General features: G+C 43.7%; 1 protein-coding gene across 30 annotated transcripts in view; it reads left to right on the forward strand.

The window, feature by feature from the left end:
- The window catches only part of ADGRG2 (adhesion G protein-coupled receptor G2), a 143,731-nt gene that overhangs the window by 76,933 nt on the left and 43,275 nt on the right, over positions 1–23,523 (forward strand). For 17 of the 30 annotated variants that reach the window (XM_047715256.1, XM_047715260.1, XM_047715261.1 and 14 more), the window contains 5 exons: positions 13,949–13,987; positions 18,620–18,655; positions 21,233–21,280; positions 21,386–21,409; positions 23,461–23,499. In XM_047715256.1, the coding sequence (XP_047571212.1) occupies positions 13,949–13,987; positions 18,620–18,655; positions 21,233–21,280; positions 21,386–21,409; positions 23,461–23,499 (186 nt within the window). The remainder of the gene's footprint in view (positions 1–13,948; positions 13,988–18,619; positions 18,656–21,232; positions 21,281–21,385; positions 21,410–23,460; positions 23,500–23,523) is intronic. The other 13 variants (XM_047715262.1, XM_047715269.1, XM_047715263.1 and 10 more) reach the window with 7 other exon arrangements.

The following is a 23,523-nucleotide window of genomic DNA, read 5'->3' on the forward strand; positions in this document are numbered from 1 at the left end:
CTAGCCACATTTTAAGTGCTCAGTGGTCACAGGGGGCTAGTGGTTGCTGGACTGGACAGTACAGGTGTAGAATATTTCCATCATGGCAGAAAGTTCTGCTGTATAGTGCCGTATCTCAACATTTTTATCTCTGAATTTGATGTCTGGAATGGTGGTAGCCATCTTTTTTTTTTTTTAAAGATTTAATTTATTTATTTGACAGAGATCACAAGTAGGCAGAGAGGCAGGCAGGGAGAGAGAGGAAGGGAAGCAGGCTCCCCGCCGAGCAGAGAGCCCGACACGGGGCTCGATCCCAGGACCCTGGGATCATGACCCGAGCTGAAGGCAGAGGCTTTAACCCACTGAGCCACCCAGGAGCCCCAGTGGTAGCCATCTTAAAAACACTGAAAGGAGGTAGCAAGTACCAGTGGAAAATGGGGATAACCTGAGATTTTGAAGGTGTTGAGTCCCTGGAGGAAAGAACAGAAGGATTGAAAGGACCTGGGGGTGGGGTGGCAGGGGGGCTCAGTCATTAAGCTCCTGCCTTCAGCCCAGGTCATGATCCCAGGGTCCTGGGATCGAGCCCTGCATCAGGCTCCCTGCTCAGCGGGAAGCCTGCTTCTCCTTCTCCCTCTGCCCCCTGCTTTTGTTCCCTCTCTCGCTGTGTCTCTCTCTGTCAAGTAAATAAAATCTTTAAAAAAAAAAAAAAGAAGGAAAGAAAGAAGGAAAGGACCTGGGTCTCCCCGAGCTGTGGGACCACTCCTAGAACTGTCTGATTTTGGATTTCTTGTTAAGTGGGCTCAATGAATGTCCTTAATGTTTATGATACTTTCAAACGGGTATTCTCTGACTTGCCTCAGAAAGCATTCTAATGAATATAAGAGTTAACTTTACAAAGGTTTACAGTTCCTTCTTAAAAAAAACAGGGGGCTTAGGGGTGCTTGACTCCTGCACAGTCAAAAATGCACTATAATTTTGACTACCCAGAAGCTTCACTACTAATAGCCTACTGTTGTCCAGAAGACTTACCGATCACATACACAGTCGATCAATGCATATTTTGTATGTTACGTACATTATCCACTCCATTTTTATGATAAAATAAGCTAGAGAAAGGAAAATATTATTAAGAAAATCATAAGGGGGACGCCTGGGTGGCTCAGTCAGTTAAGCGTCTGTCTTTGGCTCAGGTCATGATCCCAGAGTCCTGGGATCAAGTCCTGCATCGGGCTCCCTGCTAGGTGGGAAGCCTGCCCCTCCCTCTGTCTGCCACTCCCCATGCTTGTTCTCTCCTCTCTCTCTGACAAATAAATAAATAAAATCTTTAAAGAAACAAATCATAAGGAAGAGAAAATACATTTGCAGTACTGGCTCTATTTATTGAAGGCACCCCTGTGTAAGTGGGCCCATCCGGTTCAAAACCACGTTTAAGGGTCAGTCATGCTACCTGTCATGTCGTTATAAATGCTTCATATGTTACCTTAGTGGATCCGTAGCAACAGTCAAATGTTAATCCCTTACTTCCTCGATGAGGGAACTGAGGCTTTGCACAGTTTGAGTTACTTCCAGGTTCACACAGCTGGAAAGTGGAGGTGGTGGGATTCTAGAACTTGTGTCCTTAACCACTTCCTCTGTGTTAGTCCCTGAAGCTGTTGAAAATGGTTTTTCTGCAACTTGGACTGAAACTTAGCCATATTCATTTATCCTGAGGTGGATTTGTATCCCCAAAAGACCAGATAAAGATTGAGGGAGATCTGAAGAGTAAAAGCAGTAGCTTCACTGATTTAGTCTATTAGGGAGTAAGTTGATAGTCCAAGAGAACATACTGTTGTGGGCGCCTGGGTGGCTCAGTGGGTTAAGCGTCTGTCTTCAGCTCAGGTCACGATCTCAGGGTCCTGGGATCGAGCCCCATATCGGGCTCCCTGCTCAGCAGGAAGCCTCCTCCCTCCCCCACTTCCCCTGCTTGTGTTCTCTCTCTTTCGGTGTCTCTGTCAAATAAATAAATAAAATATTAAAAAAAAAAACCCATGCTATTGAAATGTACCTTGATGCAGGCGTATCCTTACTCAAGGAAGTCATAAGAAACACATTGATCTTGGCAAGAAGTCTTGTGTTCATAAGATCACAGTGCTGTAAAAAAGCATCAGTATAAATCGCAGATGCTTTTGCGGTGACGTCTGTGGCAATTGTGTTATTTTCTTTTAGGAGTACACAAAGCTGAAAGGAGAAGTTTCTCTCTTGTTGTTGTAGTATTCATAATAGTGTAAAATTTTGTTAAAGAAGAGAGAAGTGGAAAATGTGAAATGGGCAATAGTCTTCTTTGGTGAATAAATTAGAATTGCTTATAATTATCTCACTAATTGAATGAGTAAGAACTGAGCACGTGGCTCTTCTTATACTGTGTTGTATTACACCTACATAGTCTTTCTCCTAATATAATACATGACTTGTTATTACTCTGATTTGGATCCACAGTAAAGTCTAACATTCTGGGTTTTAGTGGGCAGACAGGAGAGGATGTATTTGAATTAGCGAAAAATTTTCAGTTATAGGATGTTTTCGAAGTAGAATTTTAAAACTCTCAAGCGGGTTGCATAACATCACTAGAAAGTAAACTCTGTTTGAGGCCAGGGGCTTTGTGTTATTCTCTGCTGTAACCCCAGTCCCTGGCATACACAGTAGGCCTTAAAAAGTTGTAACAAATGGTGGTGCCTGGGTGGCACAGTCAGTTAGGTGTCGGACTCCTCATTTCTGCTTAGGTCGTGATCTCGGGGTCTTGAGGTCAAGCCCTGCATTGTGCTCCGTGCTCAGCGTGTCGTCTGCTTAAAACTCCCCTGCCCCTCCTGCGCATGCTCTCTCTCTCAAATAAAATGAATAAGTTGTTAAAAATAATTGTAACAAATGAATAAACTTTGGGCAAATCCCTTCATGTTTCTGAGCTTGCTTCCTCACTTACAGCCCGCAGGGGATGGACTAGTTTGGTTTCTAGTCTTTTCCTTACCCATGATATATTTTGTAATTCTTTTCTTCCAATGAACTCCCAACTCCTAAAAGATACTATCTTTCAAATGATTTATTTAAGAAAGAAATTTTTGGGTTGCCTGGGTGGCTCAGTTCAGGAGGTGCCTTCAGCTCAGGTCAGGATTCCAGGGTCCTGGGATCGAGTCCTGCATCGGGCTCCCTGCTCTGGGGTAGGGGGACTTGCTTCTCCCTCTGCCTGCCACTCCCCCTGCTAGTTCTCACTCACACTCTCTCTCTCTCTCTCTGACAAATAAATAAAAGAAAAAAAAATTTTTCCCCATTTTTGTGTTGAGCAAAGACATATATAATCGTATCCAGTTTTTGTGATCAGCAGTAGACAAGCAATATGGATATAATTTTTGAAAAAATCACTCTGTTTTTCTCATGTGGTCTATCGTGGATAAGTAAACAATTTTTGAAATAATTTTATATAGTCCAAGTGACTACCTAGGCCCGGTTTCTAGATTTACAAAATTGTACTAGGTCGTTCTTCAAGTCTCTTTCACCTCTGAGATGGGTTTCTATGAACTTCTGTTTCCTGACATGAAATGCAGAGATGGAACCCCATGATCTTTCTAGAAGATGCCTTCCTATGGTCCTAAGCTATGGAAAGTTGACAGTGTTATAATAGATAGTCCCGCTAATTAAGCATTAGTGAATAGAGAAGAATGTTTTATGGTTAGGTGGAAATCACATATGTGCAAATTTTGGACAAAAACCAGCTTCACGATTTTTTTAAAAAGATTTTGTTTATTTATTTGAGAAAGAGAGCCAGGGTTGGGGAGGGGCAGAAGAAGAAGGAGAAGCAGACTGTGCTGAGCACAGAGCCCGACCCTGTGTTCCATCCCGTGACCCTGAGATCATGACCTGAGCCCAAATCAAGAGTTGGAGGTTCAACCCAGCTTCATGATTTTTTAAGTTCCCCTCTGTGAGTTATTGATCTGTTTGCATTAAGGGGAAAAAAAACCCAACTAGATTATTACATAAAAGTGAACTTTATCCAAGAGCACAGAATCATAAAATCTGTATTAGTAACAATTACAATTTATTGCTGAACTATGATAAAATATTTTATAAATGTAACTTTATGCAAAGTAATCACCCCCATTTTACCGATGCACAGATACAAGCAGGGAAATGTTAAAAACTTATTTAAGGCAGAGCCAGGATTTGAATGCAATTAAGTCTCCCTCAAGAGCCCAGTCTCTCTCTGCCTCTTTCTTCTTTTTAAGATTTTATTTATTTATTTATTTATTTGACACAGAGCGAGTGAGCACAAGGAGGGGGAGTGGCAGGCAGACAGAGAGGGAGAAGCAGGCTTCCTATTGAGAAAGGAGCCCAATGCGGGACTCGATCCCATGCACGTGAGATCGTGCCCTGAGCCAAAGGCAGATGCTTAACGACTGAGCCACCCAGGCGTCCCAGGAGCCCAATCTCTTAATCACATTTAAAGCTTGGCTAAGGAGGCATGCTCATTCATCCATTGGAAATAAAGGGACATGGGCACTTTATTCATATGGAGGAGATTACCGCCAAATCAGTCTTTCAAAGCTCATGACAAGCCACAGAAAATATATGGTGAGGACATTAGAACACGAGCCATTAATGTACACAGGCCAAAAGCCCTGCTGAGAGAGTTCTATCCAGGAGTGCTACAGCAAAGGGTAAGGTTTACACAGCCTCAAAATAGAGGCAACTCAAAAATACAACTTTTTTTTTCTTTGATTTTTAAAAAAATGTCCTTAAGTAATCTCTCTGCCCAACATGGGGCTTGAACTCACGATCTGGAGATCAAGAGTTGCATGCTCCACCAACTAAGCTACCCAGGTGCCCCCAAAATGCAGCTTTTCTAACTTAGGCTACAACAGGAGTATCCGTACTTCCAGCCTTTGTTGGTGGCTTTTACTAGTATGTGGCTGTTTACAGAGATGATTTGTCATATGGGAGTCCTACTCTTGAGTGTGATGAAAAAAATCATAATATGGAGGTTCGCTGGGAGCAAAACTAGGGAGGCAAGGCATAAAGAAGGGAATTCATTGATTTAGCTGCAAAGCGGCAGGGACCCCTCCTCCTCCAATTCCTCTTGATTCCTTGACTTTTGACTTGTCAATATCATGGCAAAGGAAAAGGAAATAGTGGTTGGGGAGAGTAATTTTAGCATTAATTTAGTCCCATCATTAGTTTAATGGATATTAATTACTCCACAGCACTCAAATTAAATCAATGTGGCAGAGACTGGTTGGCAGCTCACCAAACTTTAATTTTTTTTCTTCATTACCACACAGCTAGACTCCATCACCCAGCCTCCCTTGCCATGAGTTCTGGTTAATAGGTGTCGGCGGAAAGAGTGTTTGCCACTTGCAGGCTTAGCCATAAAACTCTCCCACCCGATTTCCCTCACTCTCCCTTCCCCTGTTTGCCGGCTGGATTTTGCTGTCCAGAGCAGACTTGGAATTTTCATGTTGAACATAGCAGTGCCTCTGTCTTCTTGGGCCCCTCAATGACTGCATGGAGTAGATGCCCCTCTCTCTGCCCTACCCTTCTCTCTACTCTAGGTGGCCGATTGGACTTTACACATGGAAAAGAAACTACTATTTTTTTTTTGAGCCCCTGAGATTTTAGAATTTAATTATTGCAGCAGTCTGCCTTACCTTAACTAATACATCTGTGACCCTGCTCGCCAGGGTTGTTGGTACATCTCGTTCTGCCATTGGAAGGTGTGGTGGAGTGGGGTAGGCATCTCTTCTTTCATAATTTCTTTTTTTTTTAAAATATTTTATTTATTTGAGAGAAAGAGAGAGAGAGGAAAAGCACAGAGGAAGAATGAGAGGTTGAAAGTAGGCAGAGTGGCAGGCAGAGGAACAGAGAGGGAGAAGCAGACTCCCCACTGAGCAGGGAGCCTGATGTGGGGCTTGATCCAGGACCCTGAGATCGTGACCTGAATTGATGGCAGACACTTAACCGACTGAACCACCAGGTGCCCCTTCTTTCTTGAGATCATTTAAGAACCCAGGTCCGAGCTGGGGGAGGCTGTGATGGTCGCTACTGAGAGGCTCCTCATCCAATCAGGAGAGAGTACTTTGAGTGCGGGAGGCCCACCAGAGCCATCCACTTCCTTTGCTCCAACTTGGGCCACTGGGACTTTCACAGTTTGGCATATGGTGAAAACTACAGGTTCTGGATTTTCTGGGGTCAGATCTTACCTGTACCATTTATTAACTCTGACTCTAACACGGTATTTACTCACTGTGGTTCAATCTCCTTATCTGTAAAGTAGCAGTATCTCTCAAGAATGTCTCACAGATGGGGCATCTGCATGGCTCAGTGGGTTAAGCCTCTGCCTTTGGCTCGGGTCATGATCTCAGGGTCCTGGGATCGAGCCCTGCATTGGGCTCTCTGCTCAGCAGGGAGCCTGCTCCCCCCTCTCTGTTCCTCTGCCTGCCACTCTGACTACTTTCGATCTCTCTCTGTAAAATAAATAAATAAAATCTTAAAAAAAAAAAAAAAGAATGACTCGCAGATTAAAGGAGGTGATGCCTGCGGAGATGCCTGTAATGCATCTGACACCGTGCGGGAACTCTGTGAATACCGGCCGGTATCCCTAGAGACCAACACAGTGATGGAGATTTTTCCAGCAATGGCAGGGTTCTGTATCTGTGCTGCCCTACACAGTAGCCACCAACGCCATGGGGCTGTTGAGCGCTTGAAACATGACTGAGGAACTGGATTTTAATTTTATTTAACTTGAATTAACATAAATTTAAGCAACCACGTGTGGCTAGTGGCTATGGTAGTGAACAGTACAGCTTAGACCATTTGTTCTAATTGCTTCGGAATTTTTCTCCTTTATATGGATGGAGTAAGTCACGGTTCAGTCACAGGAGGAGAGTCACTAGGGAGGGACACACACACACATACACACACACACTCTCTCTCTCTCTAAGGAATTTGTCACAGGGATTTGACCTTATACAACCACGGGAGCTGGCTGAGCGGCCTCTGTAAAGCTGTTGTCTTCACATCTGGTGCCAGAACTTGCCATGTATGATGGGTGGGCAGCAGGGAGGCAAGAAGAAGGGTGACAACGGGAACAGGTTGGAACCCATGGGCGTGAGTTGTAGTCACGAAACAGACTGAAACTCACATCCGTTCTTGTTACCTGTGACCTTGGTGGTATGGTTGTCCCGCAGAAGCTGGGCCCTTAGCACAAAATTAAATGTCCACCCCACCCGGGAGTTGAAGAAGCTGAAGCGGATGTGGGGGGTGGAGGGTGGCTGGAGCAGTTGCAGGCTGGCAGCGCCCTCACACGGATGCAGGGAGGCACCTGCTGCTCCGCTTCTGTCCAAGTGTCCCACAGGAAGCGCTCTCATGAGCTACGCTCTCCAGAAACCTATAGAAAAGGGGATTCTGGGAATTGCAGCTTAGCCTCGTCATGATGCTCCATTACTGAGACACCGCACATACTGGAACGCTAACGAGCTCAATTTTGTATCTGTTAATAGTTCTAAGTAAAACATGATGCTAACATCTCCCAAGGCTCTATTTAATTGTTTCTGTTCTGCAGCTGGCCCGAAGATATTCCGAAGAGCCTTACAGCCAGCCAACATTATCTTTGAGTAGAAAGAGTATGAGTATTTTTTTTAAGATTTTATTTTATTTATTTGACAGAGAGAGAGAGAGAAATCACAAGTAGGCAGAGAGGCAGGCAGAGAGAGGAGGAAGCAGGCTCCCCACTGAGCAGAGAGCCCGATGCGGGGCTGGATCCCAGGACCCTGGGACCATGACCTGAGCCCAAGGCAGAGGCTTAACTCACTGAGCCACCCAGGCGCCCCGAGTATGAGTATTTTTTAAAAGTTTTTCTTTCCACTTTTCTGTGGTTTAGAATTTTCTCCACATAAACCCACATTATTATTGTTATAATTAGAAAAGAAACTAATGTTAATTTTTAGAAGCCTGTCAGTGACCTCTGGGGAGACCGGGCATCCCACTAGAGGGCACTCTAATAACATCACGATTGGATGTGCCCTTCACTTTGGGCCTGAAACTGTGCAGGGTCTAGACTTTGTGCAAGAACTTAAGAAACCGGGGCGCCTGGGTGGCTCAGTGGGTTAAAGCCTCTGCCTTCGGCTCAAGTCATGATCTTGGGGTCCTGGGATCGAGCCCCAACTTCGGGCTCTCTGCTCAGCGGGGAGCCTGCTTCCTCCTCTCTCTGCCTGCCTCTCTACTTGTGATTTCTCTCTGTCAAATAAATAAAATCTTTAAAAAGAACTTAAGAAACCAAAGATACAGTCACCTGATCTCCTGAAACCCTTTGACTTCTGCTTCTTTCCTTACATTTCCAAAGAGATTCCAAGGGTATTTGATAATCAGAAGCAAAGGGTAGAAAACGGAAAGAAAGTGAAGCGGAGCTCTTGTTCAATAGAAAGGAGAAATCATTTTTAGAAAGGTCACTAGGAAAACGAGGAACAGAGAGCACAATCCTGCTAATTACAGACATGAGCAGGGTTTTCTGTGTGCTCTCCTCATACATACCGATGAAGTATGTCCTATTGTGATTATTGTCATTCCTGTTTTCCAGAGGGGAAGCTGAAGTGCAGGTGGGTTAATGATGTTGTCCAGAGTTACATAGTGGTAGATTACAAAAGTTGTGCGGAATTAACAAGTGGTGTCTTTGGACTTAGGTTGTCTGGGCTTCACAGTCTATGTTCGTTCATGACCTGCTTACCACACCTGAGGGATTCAGGGCAAAGTCACATGGACTGCTGGAGTTGACTCCTGTTTCCCCCACACCCCGACATCCAGGGGAACCCCCCCCCATCCTCTCGTCTTACCTTAGAATGTCTGTTGAACCTCTTTTCATGCCAGCTTCCCAAGCACAAGTTCAGGTCTCATCGCGTCCTGCCTGGCCAGTCTGCTGCAGCAGCCTCCTCTCCAGCCGCAGTGTTTATTTCAGAGCTGTGTAAAACAATACATATCGTTCTGTGGTAGGGGCTGGGGAGAGTGGGGAGGGTGTTTTGCACCCAAGTCCTTATTTTAGCCTCTGTACCCCCAGAGAACATAAACCAAGATGCTAAGTGGATCACTGCTCAATTGTGAGCTGGCATAGAGTGGTGTGATCTAAAGGAGACTAGGGGTGCCTGGGTGGCTTGGTTGGCTAAGCATCTTCCTTTGGCTTGGGTCATGATTTCAGGGTCCTGGGATTGAGTCTCCAGTTGGGGGTTGGGGGGGGGGGTCCCTGCTCAGCAGGGAGTCTGCTTCTCCCTCTCCCTCTGCTGCTCCCCTGCTTGTGCTCTCTTTCAACACCCCACACCCACGTAAAATAAATAAGCAAAGTCATAAAAAAAAAAAATTTAGAGGAGACTAGAAAAAACTCTGTACCCTAGCCAGTAGCGCCCTCACCCTGCATTTCCAGGTACTTCTGCACTTAAAACTACAAGAAACTCTTGCTAACCCATAAATTAGAGTTGCTTTGGCGCAAAAGAGTATGTCAACTGCTCACAGTAGAATTACCCTAGGCAGAAGTGGGAATCAGGAGAAGGGCAGCCAAGCAAATGTTGCTTTCCTTAAGCCACATCTCTCCTGGGAATAAGTGGAGATAAGTGTTGAACATGCATTCTCTCCTGGGACAGTATTGCCCCCAGGGGAGTGAACATTGGGTTTCGGAGGCTAAAAAAAAGTCTTAACCAATTACACAGGCCTGGGACTACGATGAGGCAAGTGAAGGGTCTGGAGCACAAAATATTAGGAGATGCCCACTCTTAGCGCCGCCTATGTGAGTGTGCACAAATAGAAAAACACACGCATACATAAATGTGTACATACTCGTTAGATGGAACGAGAAAGAGATTGGAAGGGTCAGGCAAACGGGGAAAAATGTGGGGATTTTAAATTGAGTGGTCTGGATCAGCTTCTCAGCGAAGCTGATGAGCACAATTCCAAGGAAGCACCAGGGCACAAACCAGGGGGCTCCTGGGAGGACAAGTGTTCCAGGTGGAGGGAACAGTAAGTGCGAAGTGTGGATATGGCCCGTGTGTTGGCAGAATAGCAGGGAGCGCCCTGTGGCTGAGTGAGGGGACAGTCAGAGTCAGAGATGAGGTCTGGCTAGAAGGGCATCTGTTCCATGGGAATGCGGGGAGACTCCGTGAAGAAGCAAGAGTGTACTGTCTGTCTCAGAAGCGTTCACTAAAGGCCAAGGCCCACCAAGAACTGCTGATTGTTTGCACTTTTTTTTTAAAAGATTTTATTTATTTATTTGACAGAGAGAGATCACAAGTAGACGGAGAGGCAGGCAGAGAGAGAGAGAGAGAGGGAAGCAGGCTCCCTGCTGAGCAGAGAGCCCGACGCGGGACTCGATCCCAGGACCCTGAGATCATGACCTGAGCCGAAGGCAGCGGCCCAACCCACTGAGCCACCCAGGTGCCCGATTGTTTGCACTTGGGGAAGTTCCACCAAGTCGCAGCTGAAGTCTTCTCTAATGATGTCATTATTAATCGTTTAATAAAAACGTATGTCAGAGACCTTCCTGAACAGCATGACATGAGATGGTCACAGCTCAAGTAAACACTTCGGGCTGTGCCAAAGGAGAAATGTTTTCGTTCATTTTGTTGGTTATGTAGTAAAATCTGAAAATACAGTTCTTGGAAGAGTATTTGTTGTTCCAAGCCCTGAAGAGCCAATGTAATAACAAAACAATATTGTTTTGTTTGGGGTTCCCATATAGGAGTGCCTAGGCGTGGCGCCTAGTTTTGAATCATCTCTCCATGGAATAGTAATTCAATCCAGGGAAGGAAGGCCACCAGATTACGAGTTTCAGCTGGGTCTAGAATATTCCTGCAAGGGAGGGCTGGTTGTATCTGTTTCAGATGCACTAATCAGAGATTAAGCCTTAATCTTTCCCATTCAACTTGGGGCACGTGTGTTGGAAGGAAATCTTCATTCGTGTTCCTGTAGTCACAGGTCTGAGACAAGCAGCTGCCTCCCATTTTAAGTTGTATTGGGCCCCCATGGCATCCAAGAGTGGGCAGAAGAATGAAAACATCAGAAACGGTCAGCCGTGACCTCACCTGACTTGCATGCAGGTCGTTTGCTGGGAAGGTGATTTCAGGAATCAGGAGTGAAGGAACAGGAAGAAGGCATTAGAAGAAATAGAAAAGCCAATAAAGGGTATGTAACTGAGGTCATTGTTGTAGGCAGTGAAAGCTCAGGGTCATTGAATTTTTTATGTTGTTCATGATATGTATTTGAATGGCCATTTTAGCACACATTTGTAAGATCTGTCTGCTGTGATTGGTAATTATGATTACTATTCCAAACTTCAGATTCTGAATAATAATTGTCCAAGAAATACTTTGAAGTCTTTCCTTCATAGACTCTGCCTCATGGCTCTCAGATCCATTCCCTGTCTTTCCTCTGCTGTGACTTGTACCCCAGGGTCCTGACTCCTTGCACTATTTATGTTAAATTCCTACTGTTGTACTACCTACCACTCATGGGTTCCAGACTGATCCCTGACTGAGGGAGACTCCTTAATGATGTCATCAGTCAGTCTGAAAATATTTTTTTAAAAGATTTTATTTATTTGAGAGAGTGAGAGCTTGAGAGCGGGGAGAGTCAGAGGGAGAAGCAGACTCCCCACCGAGCAGAGAGCCTGACTCCAGCAGATGCTTCAGTGACTGAGTCACCCAGGTGACCCAGTCCCAAAATATTTTTGAACATCTACCAGATTCAGGGCCCTGGACTGTCGGATTCCTAGAGGATAATAAAGCATCAGGTCGCTTAGCGTCTAGCTGGGAAAATGAGATATACAGTAGAAGAGTTAAATAGATAAATGAGATATACAGTAGAAGAGTTAAATAACAGTGCCCCACAGTGTGTCCGACAAGTAGCAGTGAGTGCTGTAGTCAAGGAATAAACCTTCAGATAAAAAGGAGAGAGCCACCTCTACTGACTTTTGTGGCCAGAGCATGCTCTAAGGGGTCAGAGGGCTGACCCAAGGAGGTTATCTTCTAAAACTCCCAATTTGGAAGAGGTGAAAATTTGGAATTCCATTTGAAATCACCTGATTTCTAAATGTTGGTAAGTAATTCAAACTTTCAAAAAATTTAGTGTGATTTCCACTTGCCTGGCCAGTGGGATAGAGCTAGCCTGGCAGCTAAACTGGAATCGTGAGCCAGTGGTATGCATGTGTTGAATGGATTACTGCAATGGGCAAGAAGGTGAATGTCAAGAACATTAAAGATCCTTTCCAATGAGAAGATTCTGGAGTTCTAATATTTCACTCACATATGAGGTGATCAAGGCCTGGCCTTAGAAGGGGACAACAGCCATGGGAAGAAGGGACAGATAAGAGAGCAATTAGGGAATATTAATAATACCCTACATTTATATACTAATTTATGGTCAAGAGAGTTTGTGTTTGGAAGCAGGATAGAATAGAGATACAGGGTTGGCTCTGAAATTGGACTGGCTGCGTTCAAATGTCAGCTGTACAGTGAGTTGCTGAAGGGGCCCAGGGCACCTTGTCCAGACTGTTTCTCAAGCACTCAAATGGACTGATGGTGATGAATTCACGTATCTCCTGGAGTTGTAGGGTCATTAAATAATAAGTGCATATTGAGGCATTAAGGCTGGCTCATAGGAAGCACCAGCCACTGCTTATCACATGGATACCATCTCACTTTAGTCCCTTGCAATAGCCCCATGTTACGGGGGAAAAGAGTACTGGGGCGAGGGGGAGGGAGGAGTCAGGTAAGGATCCAAGAGTGAGCGCGTGATTTATACACTCAGCTTTACCGCTGAGACGAACTCTAGGTTTCCAGGCCCTTCACCTGGGGAATTTTTTTCCCCCCATAGAGGGTGGTTTCTTGCAGCTCATACTTTCTTTTTAAAAAAAGATTTTATTTATTTATTTGACAGAGAGAGAGACAGCAAGAGAGGGAACACAAGCGGGGGGAGTGGGAGAGGGAGAAGCAGGCTTCCCTCTGAGCAGGGAGCCCAATGCGGGGCTCCATCCCAGGACCCTGGAATCATGGCAGATGCTTAACGACTGAGCCACCCAGGTGCCCTACATATTTTCTTTCTTTTCTTTTCTTTTCTTTTTTTTTTTAAATTTTATTTATTTATTTAAGAGAGAGACAGTGAGAGAGAGCGTGAGAGGGGAGAAGGTCAGAGGGAGAAGCAGACTCCCTGTGGAGCTGGGAGCCCTATGCAGGACTTGATTCCAGGACTCTGGGATCATGACCTGAGCCAAAGGCAGTTGCCTAACCACCTGTGCCACCCAGGTACCCTGCATATTTTCTATAATAATAATTAAAAAAAACAGTTGGATTTCTGAGTATGATAGGAAGAATAATGGCTCCTCAACGATGTCCCTGTCCTAATGCCTAGGATCTGCAAATACCTTACCTTACATAACAAAAGGGACTTTGCAGGTGTGATGGAAGTAAAGTAGTGTGAGATTATCATGGATTACCTGGGTGGGTAGGATCTAATCCTGGGAGTTCTTAAAAGTGGAAGAAGAAGGCAGAGGAGTGAGTGAGAAGGATGCCCCAGGTGAAGGAGTCTCCCCTTCCACCCCATTCCACTGTTGCTGTCTTTGAAGATGGAAGAATGAGGCATGATCAAAGAAATGTGGGTAGCTTCTAGAATCTGGGAATGGCTCTCAATTTCCAGCCAGCAAGTAAATGAGTTACCTTGGTCCTACAACTGAAAGGAACTGAATTCTGTAGTGACCCAGATAAGCAGGACTCAGTCCCTCCTAGAGCCTCCAGAAAGGGATGCAGCCTGTTGATACCTTGATTTTCATCTGGTGAGACCCATATTGGACTCCTGACACAGAACTCGAACATCACACATTTGTGTTGTCTTAAACCACTAAGCTCATGGTAATATGTTACAGCAGCAACAGGAAGCTAATACACTGAGATTTCCATCTTAAATTATTTGGCAGATGTTACCAGTAACACCATCAAATTCAAGAACTCAAAAGGTATAGAAATGATGCCTGGTGATAAAGGAGTTCTGAGATATATGGAGTTGGAGAGGCAAAGACAATAAGGCGTTCACTTGGCAGTGCTTAGAACACACTTGGCCTCATGGGATTGGGGTTGAGGAAAGAAAGTGCCAGGGAGGTGACGGAGGGTAGTAGACTACTGAGGGGTTCGGTTTCTTGAGATTCCAGTTCCTGTCTTTGACTTTCATTGTAAGCATATGCATGGACATCATAATTGGAATGTATGCACTTGGTTTAAAAAAAATCACTAGATGGGGCCCCTGGGTGGCTCAGTGGGTTAAAGCCTCTGCCTTCGGCTCGGGTCATGATCCCAGGGTCCTGGGATCGAGCCCCGCATCGGGCTCTCTGCTCAGCAGAGAGCCTGCTTCCCATTCTCTCTCTCTCTCTCTGCCTCCCTCTCTGCCTACTTGTGATCTCTGTCTAATAAATAAATAAAAAATCTTTAAAAAAAAATCACTAGAGTCATACTGAGTAAATTTTATAGACAGATCATAATTTTATTTATTAATTAAAAAAAAGATTTATTTATTTGAGAGAGAGAGGGAGCACGGTGGGGAGGCGAAGAGGGCAAGGGAGAGAGAAATTCAAGAAGACTCCCCACTGAGCGTGGAGCCCCAACTGATCCCACAACCCTGGGATCATGACCTGATGAGCCGCCCAGGTGCCCCCAAGAATCTTATTTATTGACTTAAAATGAGAGCTTAATAAATGAATAATGCTTTAAAATGTGCTCTTTGTAAGTTTCCAAAGGAAAATCTGAAAAATTTAAATGTTTTTCTTTTCTTTGTTTATGAATCCTTGTAACAATGGAAATGTTTTGTCTCCTAAGAATGGCATGGAGCTCAAGTATATGACTCAGTGGAAATGACGACCACCTCTTTGGTTGTAACAAATGGGAAGTGAGTTAGGAGAGAGCCCAAGAGAAACAGGCTGATAGTCAGGAAAATGCAAGGCCTATGGGGGTGTCTCTATTTTGGACTAGAAGGCGTGATGTGGAGGATTGTAATGAGAGACAGAAAAAAGTGAATAAAATGTTAGTCACTAAGCAATCAGACCCCTAGAAGAAAAAAAATGCTAAAAGAAAAAAAAAAAGGACAATAACAGTTTAAAAATCTCTGGCTTTTATTAGCCAGATTTCCTCCCTTCATCAGTGTAGATCGTTGCTGGGAGCCCTGCACTGTTCCAAGATGGAAGAGGCCAGCTCTGCCTACGGGTCAGGGGATTTGGCAGTGAAGGAGGCTGGAACCATTGGCAGCTATGGTCAGCCCCTGGGCAAAATTGTAGAGGCAGCAGTATAAGCCTCTGCTGGCCTCAGACATCACTCTCCACCCCGCTTTTCTGTTATCGAACTCTTCTCAGTGCCCTCATGCTCTTCCCGGCCCGTGCCACATCCCCGGCCCACTCCACCTCCCCTGCCCACACTGGTAAGTGTCGTTCTCAGAGGAGCCCATACTGAATGTTGATTCTTCCCAGTACTTTTCAGCATGGCCCAGTATGGTAGGTCTTTACTACACGATCAGAAGAATTCAGCCAACTGGAGGTAATTCATACCAAGGTGTGAACAAGTGATTTTCCCTTAGTGCTCCCAAGAGTATTTAAAAAATTAAGCTCCTGTTAACTTGACAGACTGTTTAAAGATTTAATTTATTTATTTGACAGACAGAGATCACAAGTAGGCAGAGAGGCAGGCAGAGAGAGAGGGGAGGAAGCAGGCTCCCTGCGGAGCAGAGAGCCTGATGTGGGGCTCGATCCCAGGACCCTGGGACCATGAACCGAGCCGAAGGCAGAGGCTTTAACCCACTGAGCCACCCAGGTGCCCCTCAACTGACTCTTTAATTGGTGGAATATTAAAGTAGCCTGAGGGAGATACTGAAGGACAGAGAACTAAGAGGAGGCGCTTCCAATTAATTTGGGGCATCGAGGCACTAACCACTCTGCATACATTTGCCTTGTTGGCTGCAGCGCAGTTGGGAACTTGAACACTCAATCGGTCTTGCTTTTAAGCCGAATTGTGTTTTAATGATCCCAGTACCCTACCACCACTTTGGAAAAATAGGCTTGTGGAGCCTACCAGGTATGTTTCACTGTGCAATTTTAGTTTCCAAACATACGTATTCTTTTTTTTTTTTAAGATTTTATTTATTTATTTGACAGAGATCACAGGTAGGCAGAGAGGCGGGGCTGGGGGGGGAAGCAGGCTCCCTGCTGAGCAGAGAGCCCAATGTGGGGCTTGATCCCAGCACCCTGGGATCATGACCTGAGCTGAAGACAGATGCTTAACCCACTGAGCCACCTAGGCGCGCCCCCCCCTTTTTTAAAGATCAATTTATTTCTCTTAGCGAGAGCACTTTTGAGCGGGGCAGAGGGACAAGGAGAGAGATCTCAAGCAGTCTCTCTACTGAGCGGGCATGGGGCTTGATCCCACAACTCCAGGATTGTGACCCAAGCTGAAATCAAGAGTCAGACGCCCAGCCTAGTGAGCCACCCCAGCATCCCCCAAACATACATATTATTTTTAAAATTATATTTCAAGATACCTCTATAGAAATAATCTTTCCTCCCTCTGTAATTAAAAAAATTTAAAACTTTCAAGGTAATACCACATATGGATGAGAGTTCGGGAGAGTAGCATTCACGGCTGCAGAGAGCTGTCTAAATTGGTTTGTTTTCTGTAGGGCATTTTGGCAGCCAAAATCAAGGAATTTATTTTTAAAAAAAATTTTTTAATTTTTTATTAACATATAAAATCAAGGAATTTCTGAGGGATGCAGCCAAGTATGTATTGCAAAAATTTAGCCAAAAATATATTTTTTAAAGATTTTATTTATTTATTTGACAGAGGAAAGCACAGCAAGAGAGGGAACACAAGCAGCGGGAGTGGAGAGGGAGAAGCAGACTCCCCGCCAAGCAGAGAGCCCGATTCGGGGCTCAATCCCAGCACCCTGGGGTCATGACCTGAGCTGAAGGCAGATGCTTAACAACTGAGCCACCGGGGTGCCCCTAGCCAAAAGTATTTATTACAACATTGTTGATAATCATGGAAAACTGTACCACTAAAATGAAATTTGTGGTATAAATTAATGGTATATCCAATCACTAAAATGCTATACAGTGACCACAAGTTAAGTATTGTGGAAAATTGTTTAATGATAGAGAAGAATGTTCGGGATATACTGTCATGAGAAAAATTGGGATACAAATCGTTGATGTGATATGAACTTTCTCATACATATAAACAAATAATATATACACATATATCCATAAATCTATATACGTAAGTAGATATACATATAAACATAGAGCAAAGCATATATGCCAAAATATTAATGTCATTTAAATTTGGGTGGTGAAATTATAGGTGGTTTTAATTTTCTTTTTTGTTTATTATCTGTAATTTATCTCGGGTTGTGCTAGTAAGTGTGTGTTGTTTTTCAGAGAGGAAAAAATAGAATTCCTTTTAAGGGATCTGAGCATCCTCTGAAAGTAGATAACAGCAGTTCCTGTAGTTTATAAACCCAGAGGCGTCTGATGGGGTTTAACTCCTAAGAAAGAAGTAGCGGCTTGCTAGGTGTAACAGGAAGGCTGTGCAGATAGGCATACAAGGAAGCACAGTTAATGGAAGTTTCATTTATGCATATATATACCTTTACTTTTTTTTTTAAAGATTTTATTTATTTATTTGACAGACAGAGATCACAAGCAGGTAGAGAGGCAGGCAGAGAGAGGGGAGGAAGCAGGCTCCCTGCTGAGCAGAGAGCCCGATGCGGGGCTCGATCCCAGGACCCTGGAATCATGACCTGAGCCAAAGGCAGAGGCTTTAACCCACCGAGCCACCCAGGTGCCCCTATACCTTTACTTTCACAAATTGTTTTTCGAAAAAGATTTTTTTTTTAAAGATTTTATTTATTTATTTGACAGATAGAAATCACAGGTAGGCAGAGAGGCAGGCAGAGAGAGAGAGGAGGAAGCAGGCTCCCCGCCGAGCAGAGAGCCCGATACGGGGCTCGATCCTAGTACCCCGAGAGAGATCATGACCTGAGCCGAAGGCAGAGGCTTTAACCCACTGGGCCACCCAGGTGCCCCTCAAAAAAGATTTTTTTTTTAACTTTTTTTGTTTTAGAGAGACGGAGAGCCCAAGAGGGGAGGAGCAGAGGGAGAGGGAGAGAGAGCATCTTAAGCGGACTCCCCGCTGAGAGGGTTGGGATTGATCCCACTACCCTGAGATCATGACCTGAGTGGAAACATAGTTTGACGCTTCGGTGACTGAACCATCCGGACGCCCCTTTACTTTTACAAATTTTAATGAATACCAGCCAACAACTGAAGTTCTCAGTCATCATTTTCAGTTTCAAATATACTAAATCATTATATGACAGAATACAGAGAGCACTGTCACAGCTTAAATTGGAAGAATTGCTTCACCAGAGATGTGTCTTGAGAGAATTGAGTCCAGAAGTACTGACGACAGGCTGTTGGAAATAATCGTCAGGTCATACAGTGCCCTCTTTTGGTAGCTATTTGCGATTCATTTTCCATTTGCTCCTGTTAAAGCTGTTCATCTACAAATTCATGCACAAACTAACTTTAAATCACCTTTTTCCTCAACAGAGAATGCCGATAATTCCAGTCTGTTATCACCATCTGGTAAGACTGTTATTTCATGGCTTTGGGGAATTTCAGGAAAATAGTCTCAATGTTCCTCACGCAATAGGGCATGAGGTCAGGTACAGCAAAATTGCTTTTCTCCACGCAGGTTGATTTAATTCTGTCACTAAACCTACACCTGAAAAGTCAATAGTACACACAGACAAGAGGACAGGCAAATTGGTGCCCCCACATTTATGGACGAAGCTGAGGAATAAATTGTGGGTTTTCGTTTGGGGGACTGCTTAAGTTCTTCAACGTTATTTTTAGTATTCTCGTTCATAGGTCTCCCGTAGAGTATTAAGAACATAAACCTGCCCAGTGTTCCTGTATATTTGAGGCATGAGATGTTCTCTTCAATATATTTCCTCAGTCACTTCTGAACAAATACTTTGCAAAGGATTTCTGAGGGCTTAGCCCTCCTGAGAATGGGAAGGCAATCAAGAGAAATTTTTCACTAGGACCCTGTTGGCAGGAACCAGGACTAGAACCCACATTCACGACTGCTAGCTGGAACCAGAACCGGAAGTCAGGGATAAAGTGGTCTAGCCCCATACGGTGAGAGCTGATGGGATAGTGAAGCCCCAGTAACTTAGCCAAGGTCACACAACTCCCTGCCCCCACCAGGCACAGGCAGCACGTGGCTTTTTTGCCTCCTCCTTCTGCGTTCTTTCTGGTACACCATATATCGTAGAACAATCTTTTACGGTAAGGAGCCAGTCAATTCACATTGTATCCTTAGTTGTATCAAAATGAGCTTCTGCTGTTAATTCATTTAAATGAAATTAGTAACAATAGCTGTTAACTTCTTGTGGACATACCACATGCTTAGGAGTCTCCATACATCTCGTTCAGCTTCCAGTCTTGCAGTATAGGAATTACTATATCCACATTCTAGACGAGGAAACTGAGGGTCAGAGAGGATAAAACTTGCTCATGTTCACACATTCTGTGGAAGCAAACTACTTGTGTTTGAGCTTGGACACCACCCTCCACATCCCACTGCTTAGCTGTGTGACTTTGGGCAAGTTTCTTCACCTTTCTGGGCCCCAGTTGCTTCATGTATAAATCGGGGAATATAATAGTATCTGCTTCATAAGTAGTCATGAAGGTGGAAGGAGATGACCTATGCACCTGGCCCAGAGTAAACCCTCAAGAAGTAATAACGATCATTATTCTGAGTGATAAGGGGATGGGGTGAAGATTCAAACCAGGACTGCAAGCCTCCGAAGCCCAAGCTTTTTGGACTGTGCCAATTTGCCCCCTTGCTGTTAAAGGTTCCTAGGGTGCAACGAACCACTGTATTTTTCTCCTAGTACAGTAGCCATCATCTGACTTAATCATGGTGATATCTTAGCAAAATCCTGTTTGCATGGAAATAGAGGATATGGAGATTTGAAGGCAGCCACTGGTTCCAGTCAAAGCCTGGGTCCTGGGTTCCCTGGGGGAGAGCCACACTAACTGGAACGGAACAGCCGGAACACATCCAGGGACCAGCAGGGGGTTGTGCATACTGGCCTCTTCTCACCACTCATCACCTTTCAGAAGAGCGGATACTCACTCATTAAAAAACCAGCTTTGGCTAGTTATTTTGTTTTGTCCCAACAGCAAAGGATTCCATACCCACACTTTGAATCTTATTGCTCAGAAACCGTCTTATTTCTTAAGAAATATCCTTGGTGATTAAAAAAAAAATGTAGTCAATGACAAAATATGAAAGCAATAATGTAACACAGGGTGTGTGTGTTTCAGCCAATGCATGAGCAGTCTAAGACAGGCCAGCCAAGCACCTTGACACACCCAAATGTTGTCCTTACCCACTGACTATATCAGTCTGCCTCCTGCATCAGAGCTTGTGTTACTTGTAAAATGTTTGCATTTACTTTTCCTGTGTGTATGTAGAAGTCAAGCCATAGGATCTTTTTAATACTTAAACATGCAAAATGTGTGTAATAGATTGACCTCTTAGCTTAAGTGTATTTACTCCATGGGAAGTTTAGAACTTGATTGTCTTAATAGCAGCCATATTTTAAAATAAACTCCAGGAAGATGTGTTAGGTGGTACTGTACTGAGTGATAGCAAAGTTTTTTGTTTTTTGTTTTTTAAATCAATTCACAATGGGAAAAGTGCCAGGCATTACTAAAACAGAGTGGAGCCAATGTGCTCATATATTTCATAATTGTAGTTTGACAATTATTCAAAGTATAAAATGTTTTCTTGAATTCTCTGGCTGAAAAAATTTGGAAGTGGTATGTCACATATTTTGCTGTGGTTCCAAAACTTATTTCCGTAATATTCCATAGGTAGGAGCAGGCTTTGAGGGATGAGTCTCAAGTTCTTTGTCTGTAAAATGAGACAGCTGTGTTCATTTCATTTCTCGGGGTTCTTTCTCTGCAATTCTCTGGTTAAGTGTATAGTCTCTGAGAGATTATGGGGCGTGGAGATTCATATTGGTCTGATAGCATGTTGTCTACTTCTTTTCATAATTCTATCTCAAAAGTTTTAACTCCTTAGAATCCAATAAATAATTGTTTCAAAATATTAATTTGAAAATTTTTTGTTTTTTCCTCTTGCAGTTGAATCGTCTTTTGTTGGTTTTGTCCCCTACACCAATGGTACTCCAGGCAAGATTTTGAAAAAAATTCAAACCTAGTTTTAGCCCAATTTGTTAAGTTTTGGATTTAATTATGCCTTTTATTGGTTCCTTCCCCCCCGCCCCGGGACAAAAGAGGTTGAAACTACAAGCCTAAATGGTAAGAATTTTTCTGAAGCAAGTGAAAATTGATAACCCTTAATATGAATATAAGTATAATGAGTGGTGTTGAAGGTTTTCATATTCAAATATGCTGAAGGAAAAACACCCCAAATCAAACAAATCCCCAAATTTGTTGACTCTGGAGAGTCCCCTGAAGTTCTTGGTTAAAGGAAAACATTCTTATGGAGGGAGGCCAGCCCCCCACCACGCTAACTGTTCTGTGAAAAAGAAGAAATGCTGATCCCATTCTGAGTACCCTATTTCTCTTGCTTTCCAACACAATGCCAGCACATTTTATATGACAGATTGTTTAAATGTGGAAAGCACATCCAGTGACTTCAATGATTTGGCATGGAGTGTTCAAAGGCCGCCCCCTTTTTTCTTTTTTTAAAGATTTTATTTATTTATTTGACAGACAGAATCACAAGTAAGCAGAGAGGTAGGCAGAGAGAGAGAGGGAGAGAGAGAGAGAGGAGGAAGCAGGCTCCCCGCTAAGCAGAGAGCCCGATGTGGGGCTTGATCCCAGGACCCTGGGATCATGACCTGAGCCGAAGGCAGAGGCTTTAACCCACTGAGCCACCCAAGCGCCCCTACAGATGATTTTATCAATTCTTAAGTAGCACGACATGAAGAAAATAACCCAGTTTCTTCGTCACGCCAGAGAAGTGGGCTATGTCTGAGGGAGGTGGACCCGGCACGTTCTGTGCGTTCCCCGCTGTGGGTAGGCAGCCTTCATCTTTGTGCAGCCCAAACCTAACCCTTTCCACAGTCCCTTACTTAGTTAAAATAAAAATCTCATCACAGTCTCTTACTTAGTTAAAATAAAAATCTCTTGGTGATTAAGGAGCCAATGGATCCTAGAAGAAGTTCACACTGATCGAAACTGGTTTAAATTCATATTTGGTTTAATGGGATGGGCTAGATATTATTTTTTTTTATATTTAATTACTTTGTAAAGATTTGCTTTTTTATTTCACAGAGACACAGCAAGAGGGGGAACACAAGCAGGGGGAGTGGGAGAGGGGGAAGCAGGTTTCCCACTGAGCAGGGAGCCCCATGTGGGGCTCGATCCCAGGACCCTGGGATCATGACCTGAGCCGAAGGCAGATGCTTAACTGACTGAGCCGCCCAGGTGCCCCTACATTTAATTACTTTTTAAAGTGAAAGAACATCTTCAAAATAGCTTTGGCAGTAGTTTTTAGATCCATTATATGTGGATTTTTAAGTGTGATAATATGTGTCTTTCCCCCTTAAAGTTTCATCCAGAATAATAAATGATACCATGATTTCTATTTAAAGAAATAGCAGTTAGAATAGATTTTCAATGGAATTTTAAGGGGAATAAGATCAAAATGAGTTTTTTTTTCTAAAAGTCAGTTAAATATAATGTTTAAGAAGTTTAATTTTAAGCTAGAGCTACTTAAAGATTGCTTTGTAGGAGTGTACCATCAGGCATCCGCAGGGCTGTATATTAAAGTTGGTATTAACTGGAAATATATCCCTTAGAGACTTGCACTATAATGGAGTATAAAAGGGATAAAATATTAAACAACATAAATGAATTTATTTAAATCTAATAATCATAGAAGTGTTGCTGTATTTTAGACATATCACCTGTGTTTGGAAAACACATTTTAAAAGAATGAATACTTGGGGCACCTGGGTGGCTCAGTGGGTTAAGCCACTGCCTTCGGCTTGGGTCATGATCTCAGGGTCCTGGGATCGAGCCCCACATCGGGCTCTCTGCTCAGCAGGGAGCCTGCTTCCCCCTGCCTCTCTGCCTGCTTGTGATCTCTCTCCCTCTGTCAAATAAATAAATAAAATCTTTAAAGAAAAAAAAAGAATGAATACTTGTGTCTGGGGTTTGGAGAATGATTAGTGTGTGGCGGGATGGGCAGCAAATACATTCCATAGTGTCAGCTGGCTTTTGCAAAACTCTCTAGCTTCTCTAGGATTTGGGGAAAAGTGAAATGTTTAAGGAATCTAGAAGATGCATGTGTTCATTAAGCGTATCAATAATTGGGCTTAATTTTCATTACTTTATTTCAGATGCTACTTCGAGTGTATTATCCACTTTAAACAAAACAGGTAATACCAAGTTCTTTCTAAATA

The sequence above is a fragment of the Lutra lutra genome, chromosome X, assembly GCF_902655055.1.
Source record: "Lutra lutra chromosome X, mLutLut1.2, whole genome shotgun sequence".
Lineage (NCBI taxonomy): Eukaryota > Metazoa > Chordata > Mammalia > Carnivora > Mustelidae > Lutra > Lutra lutra.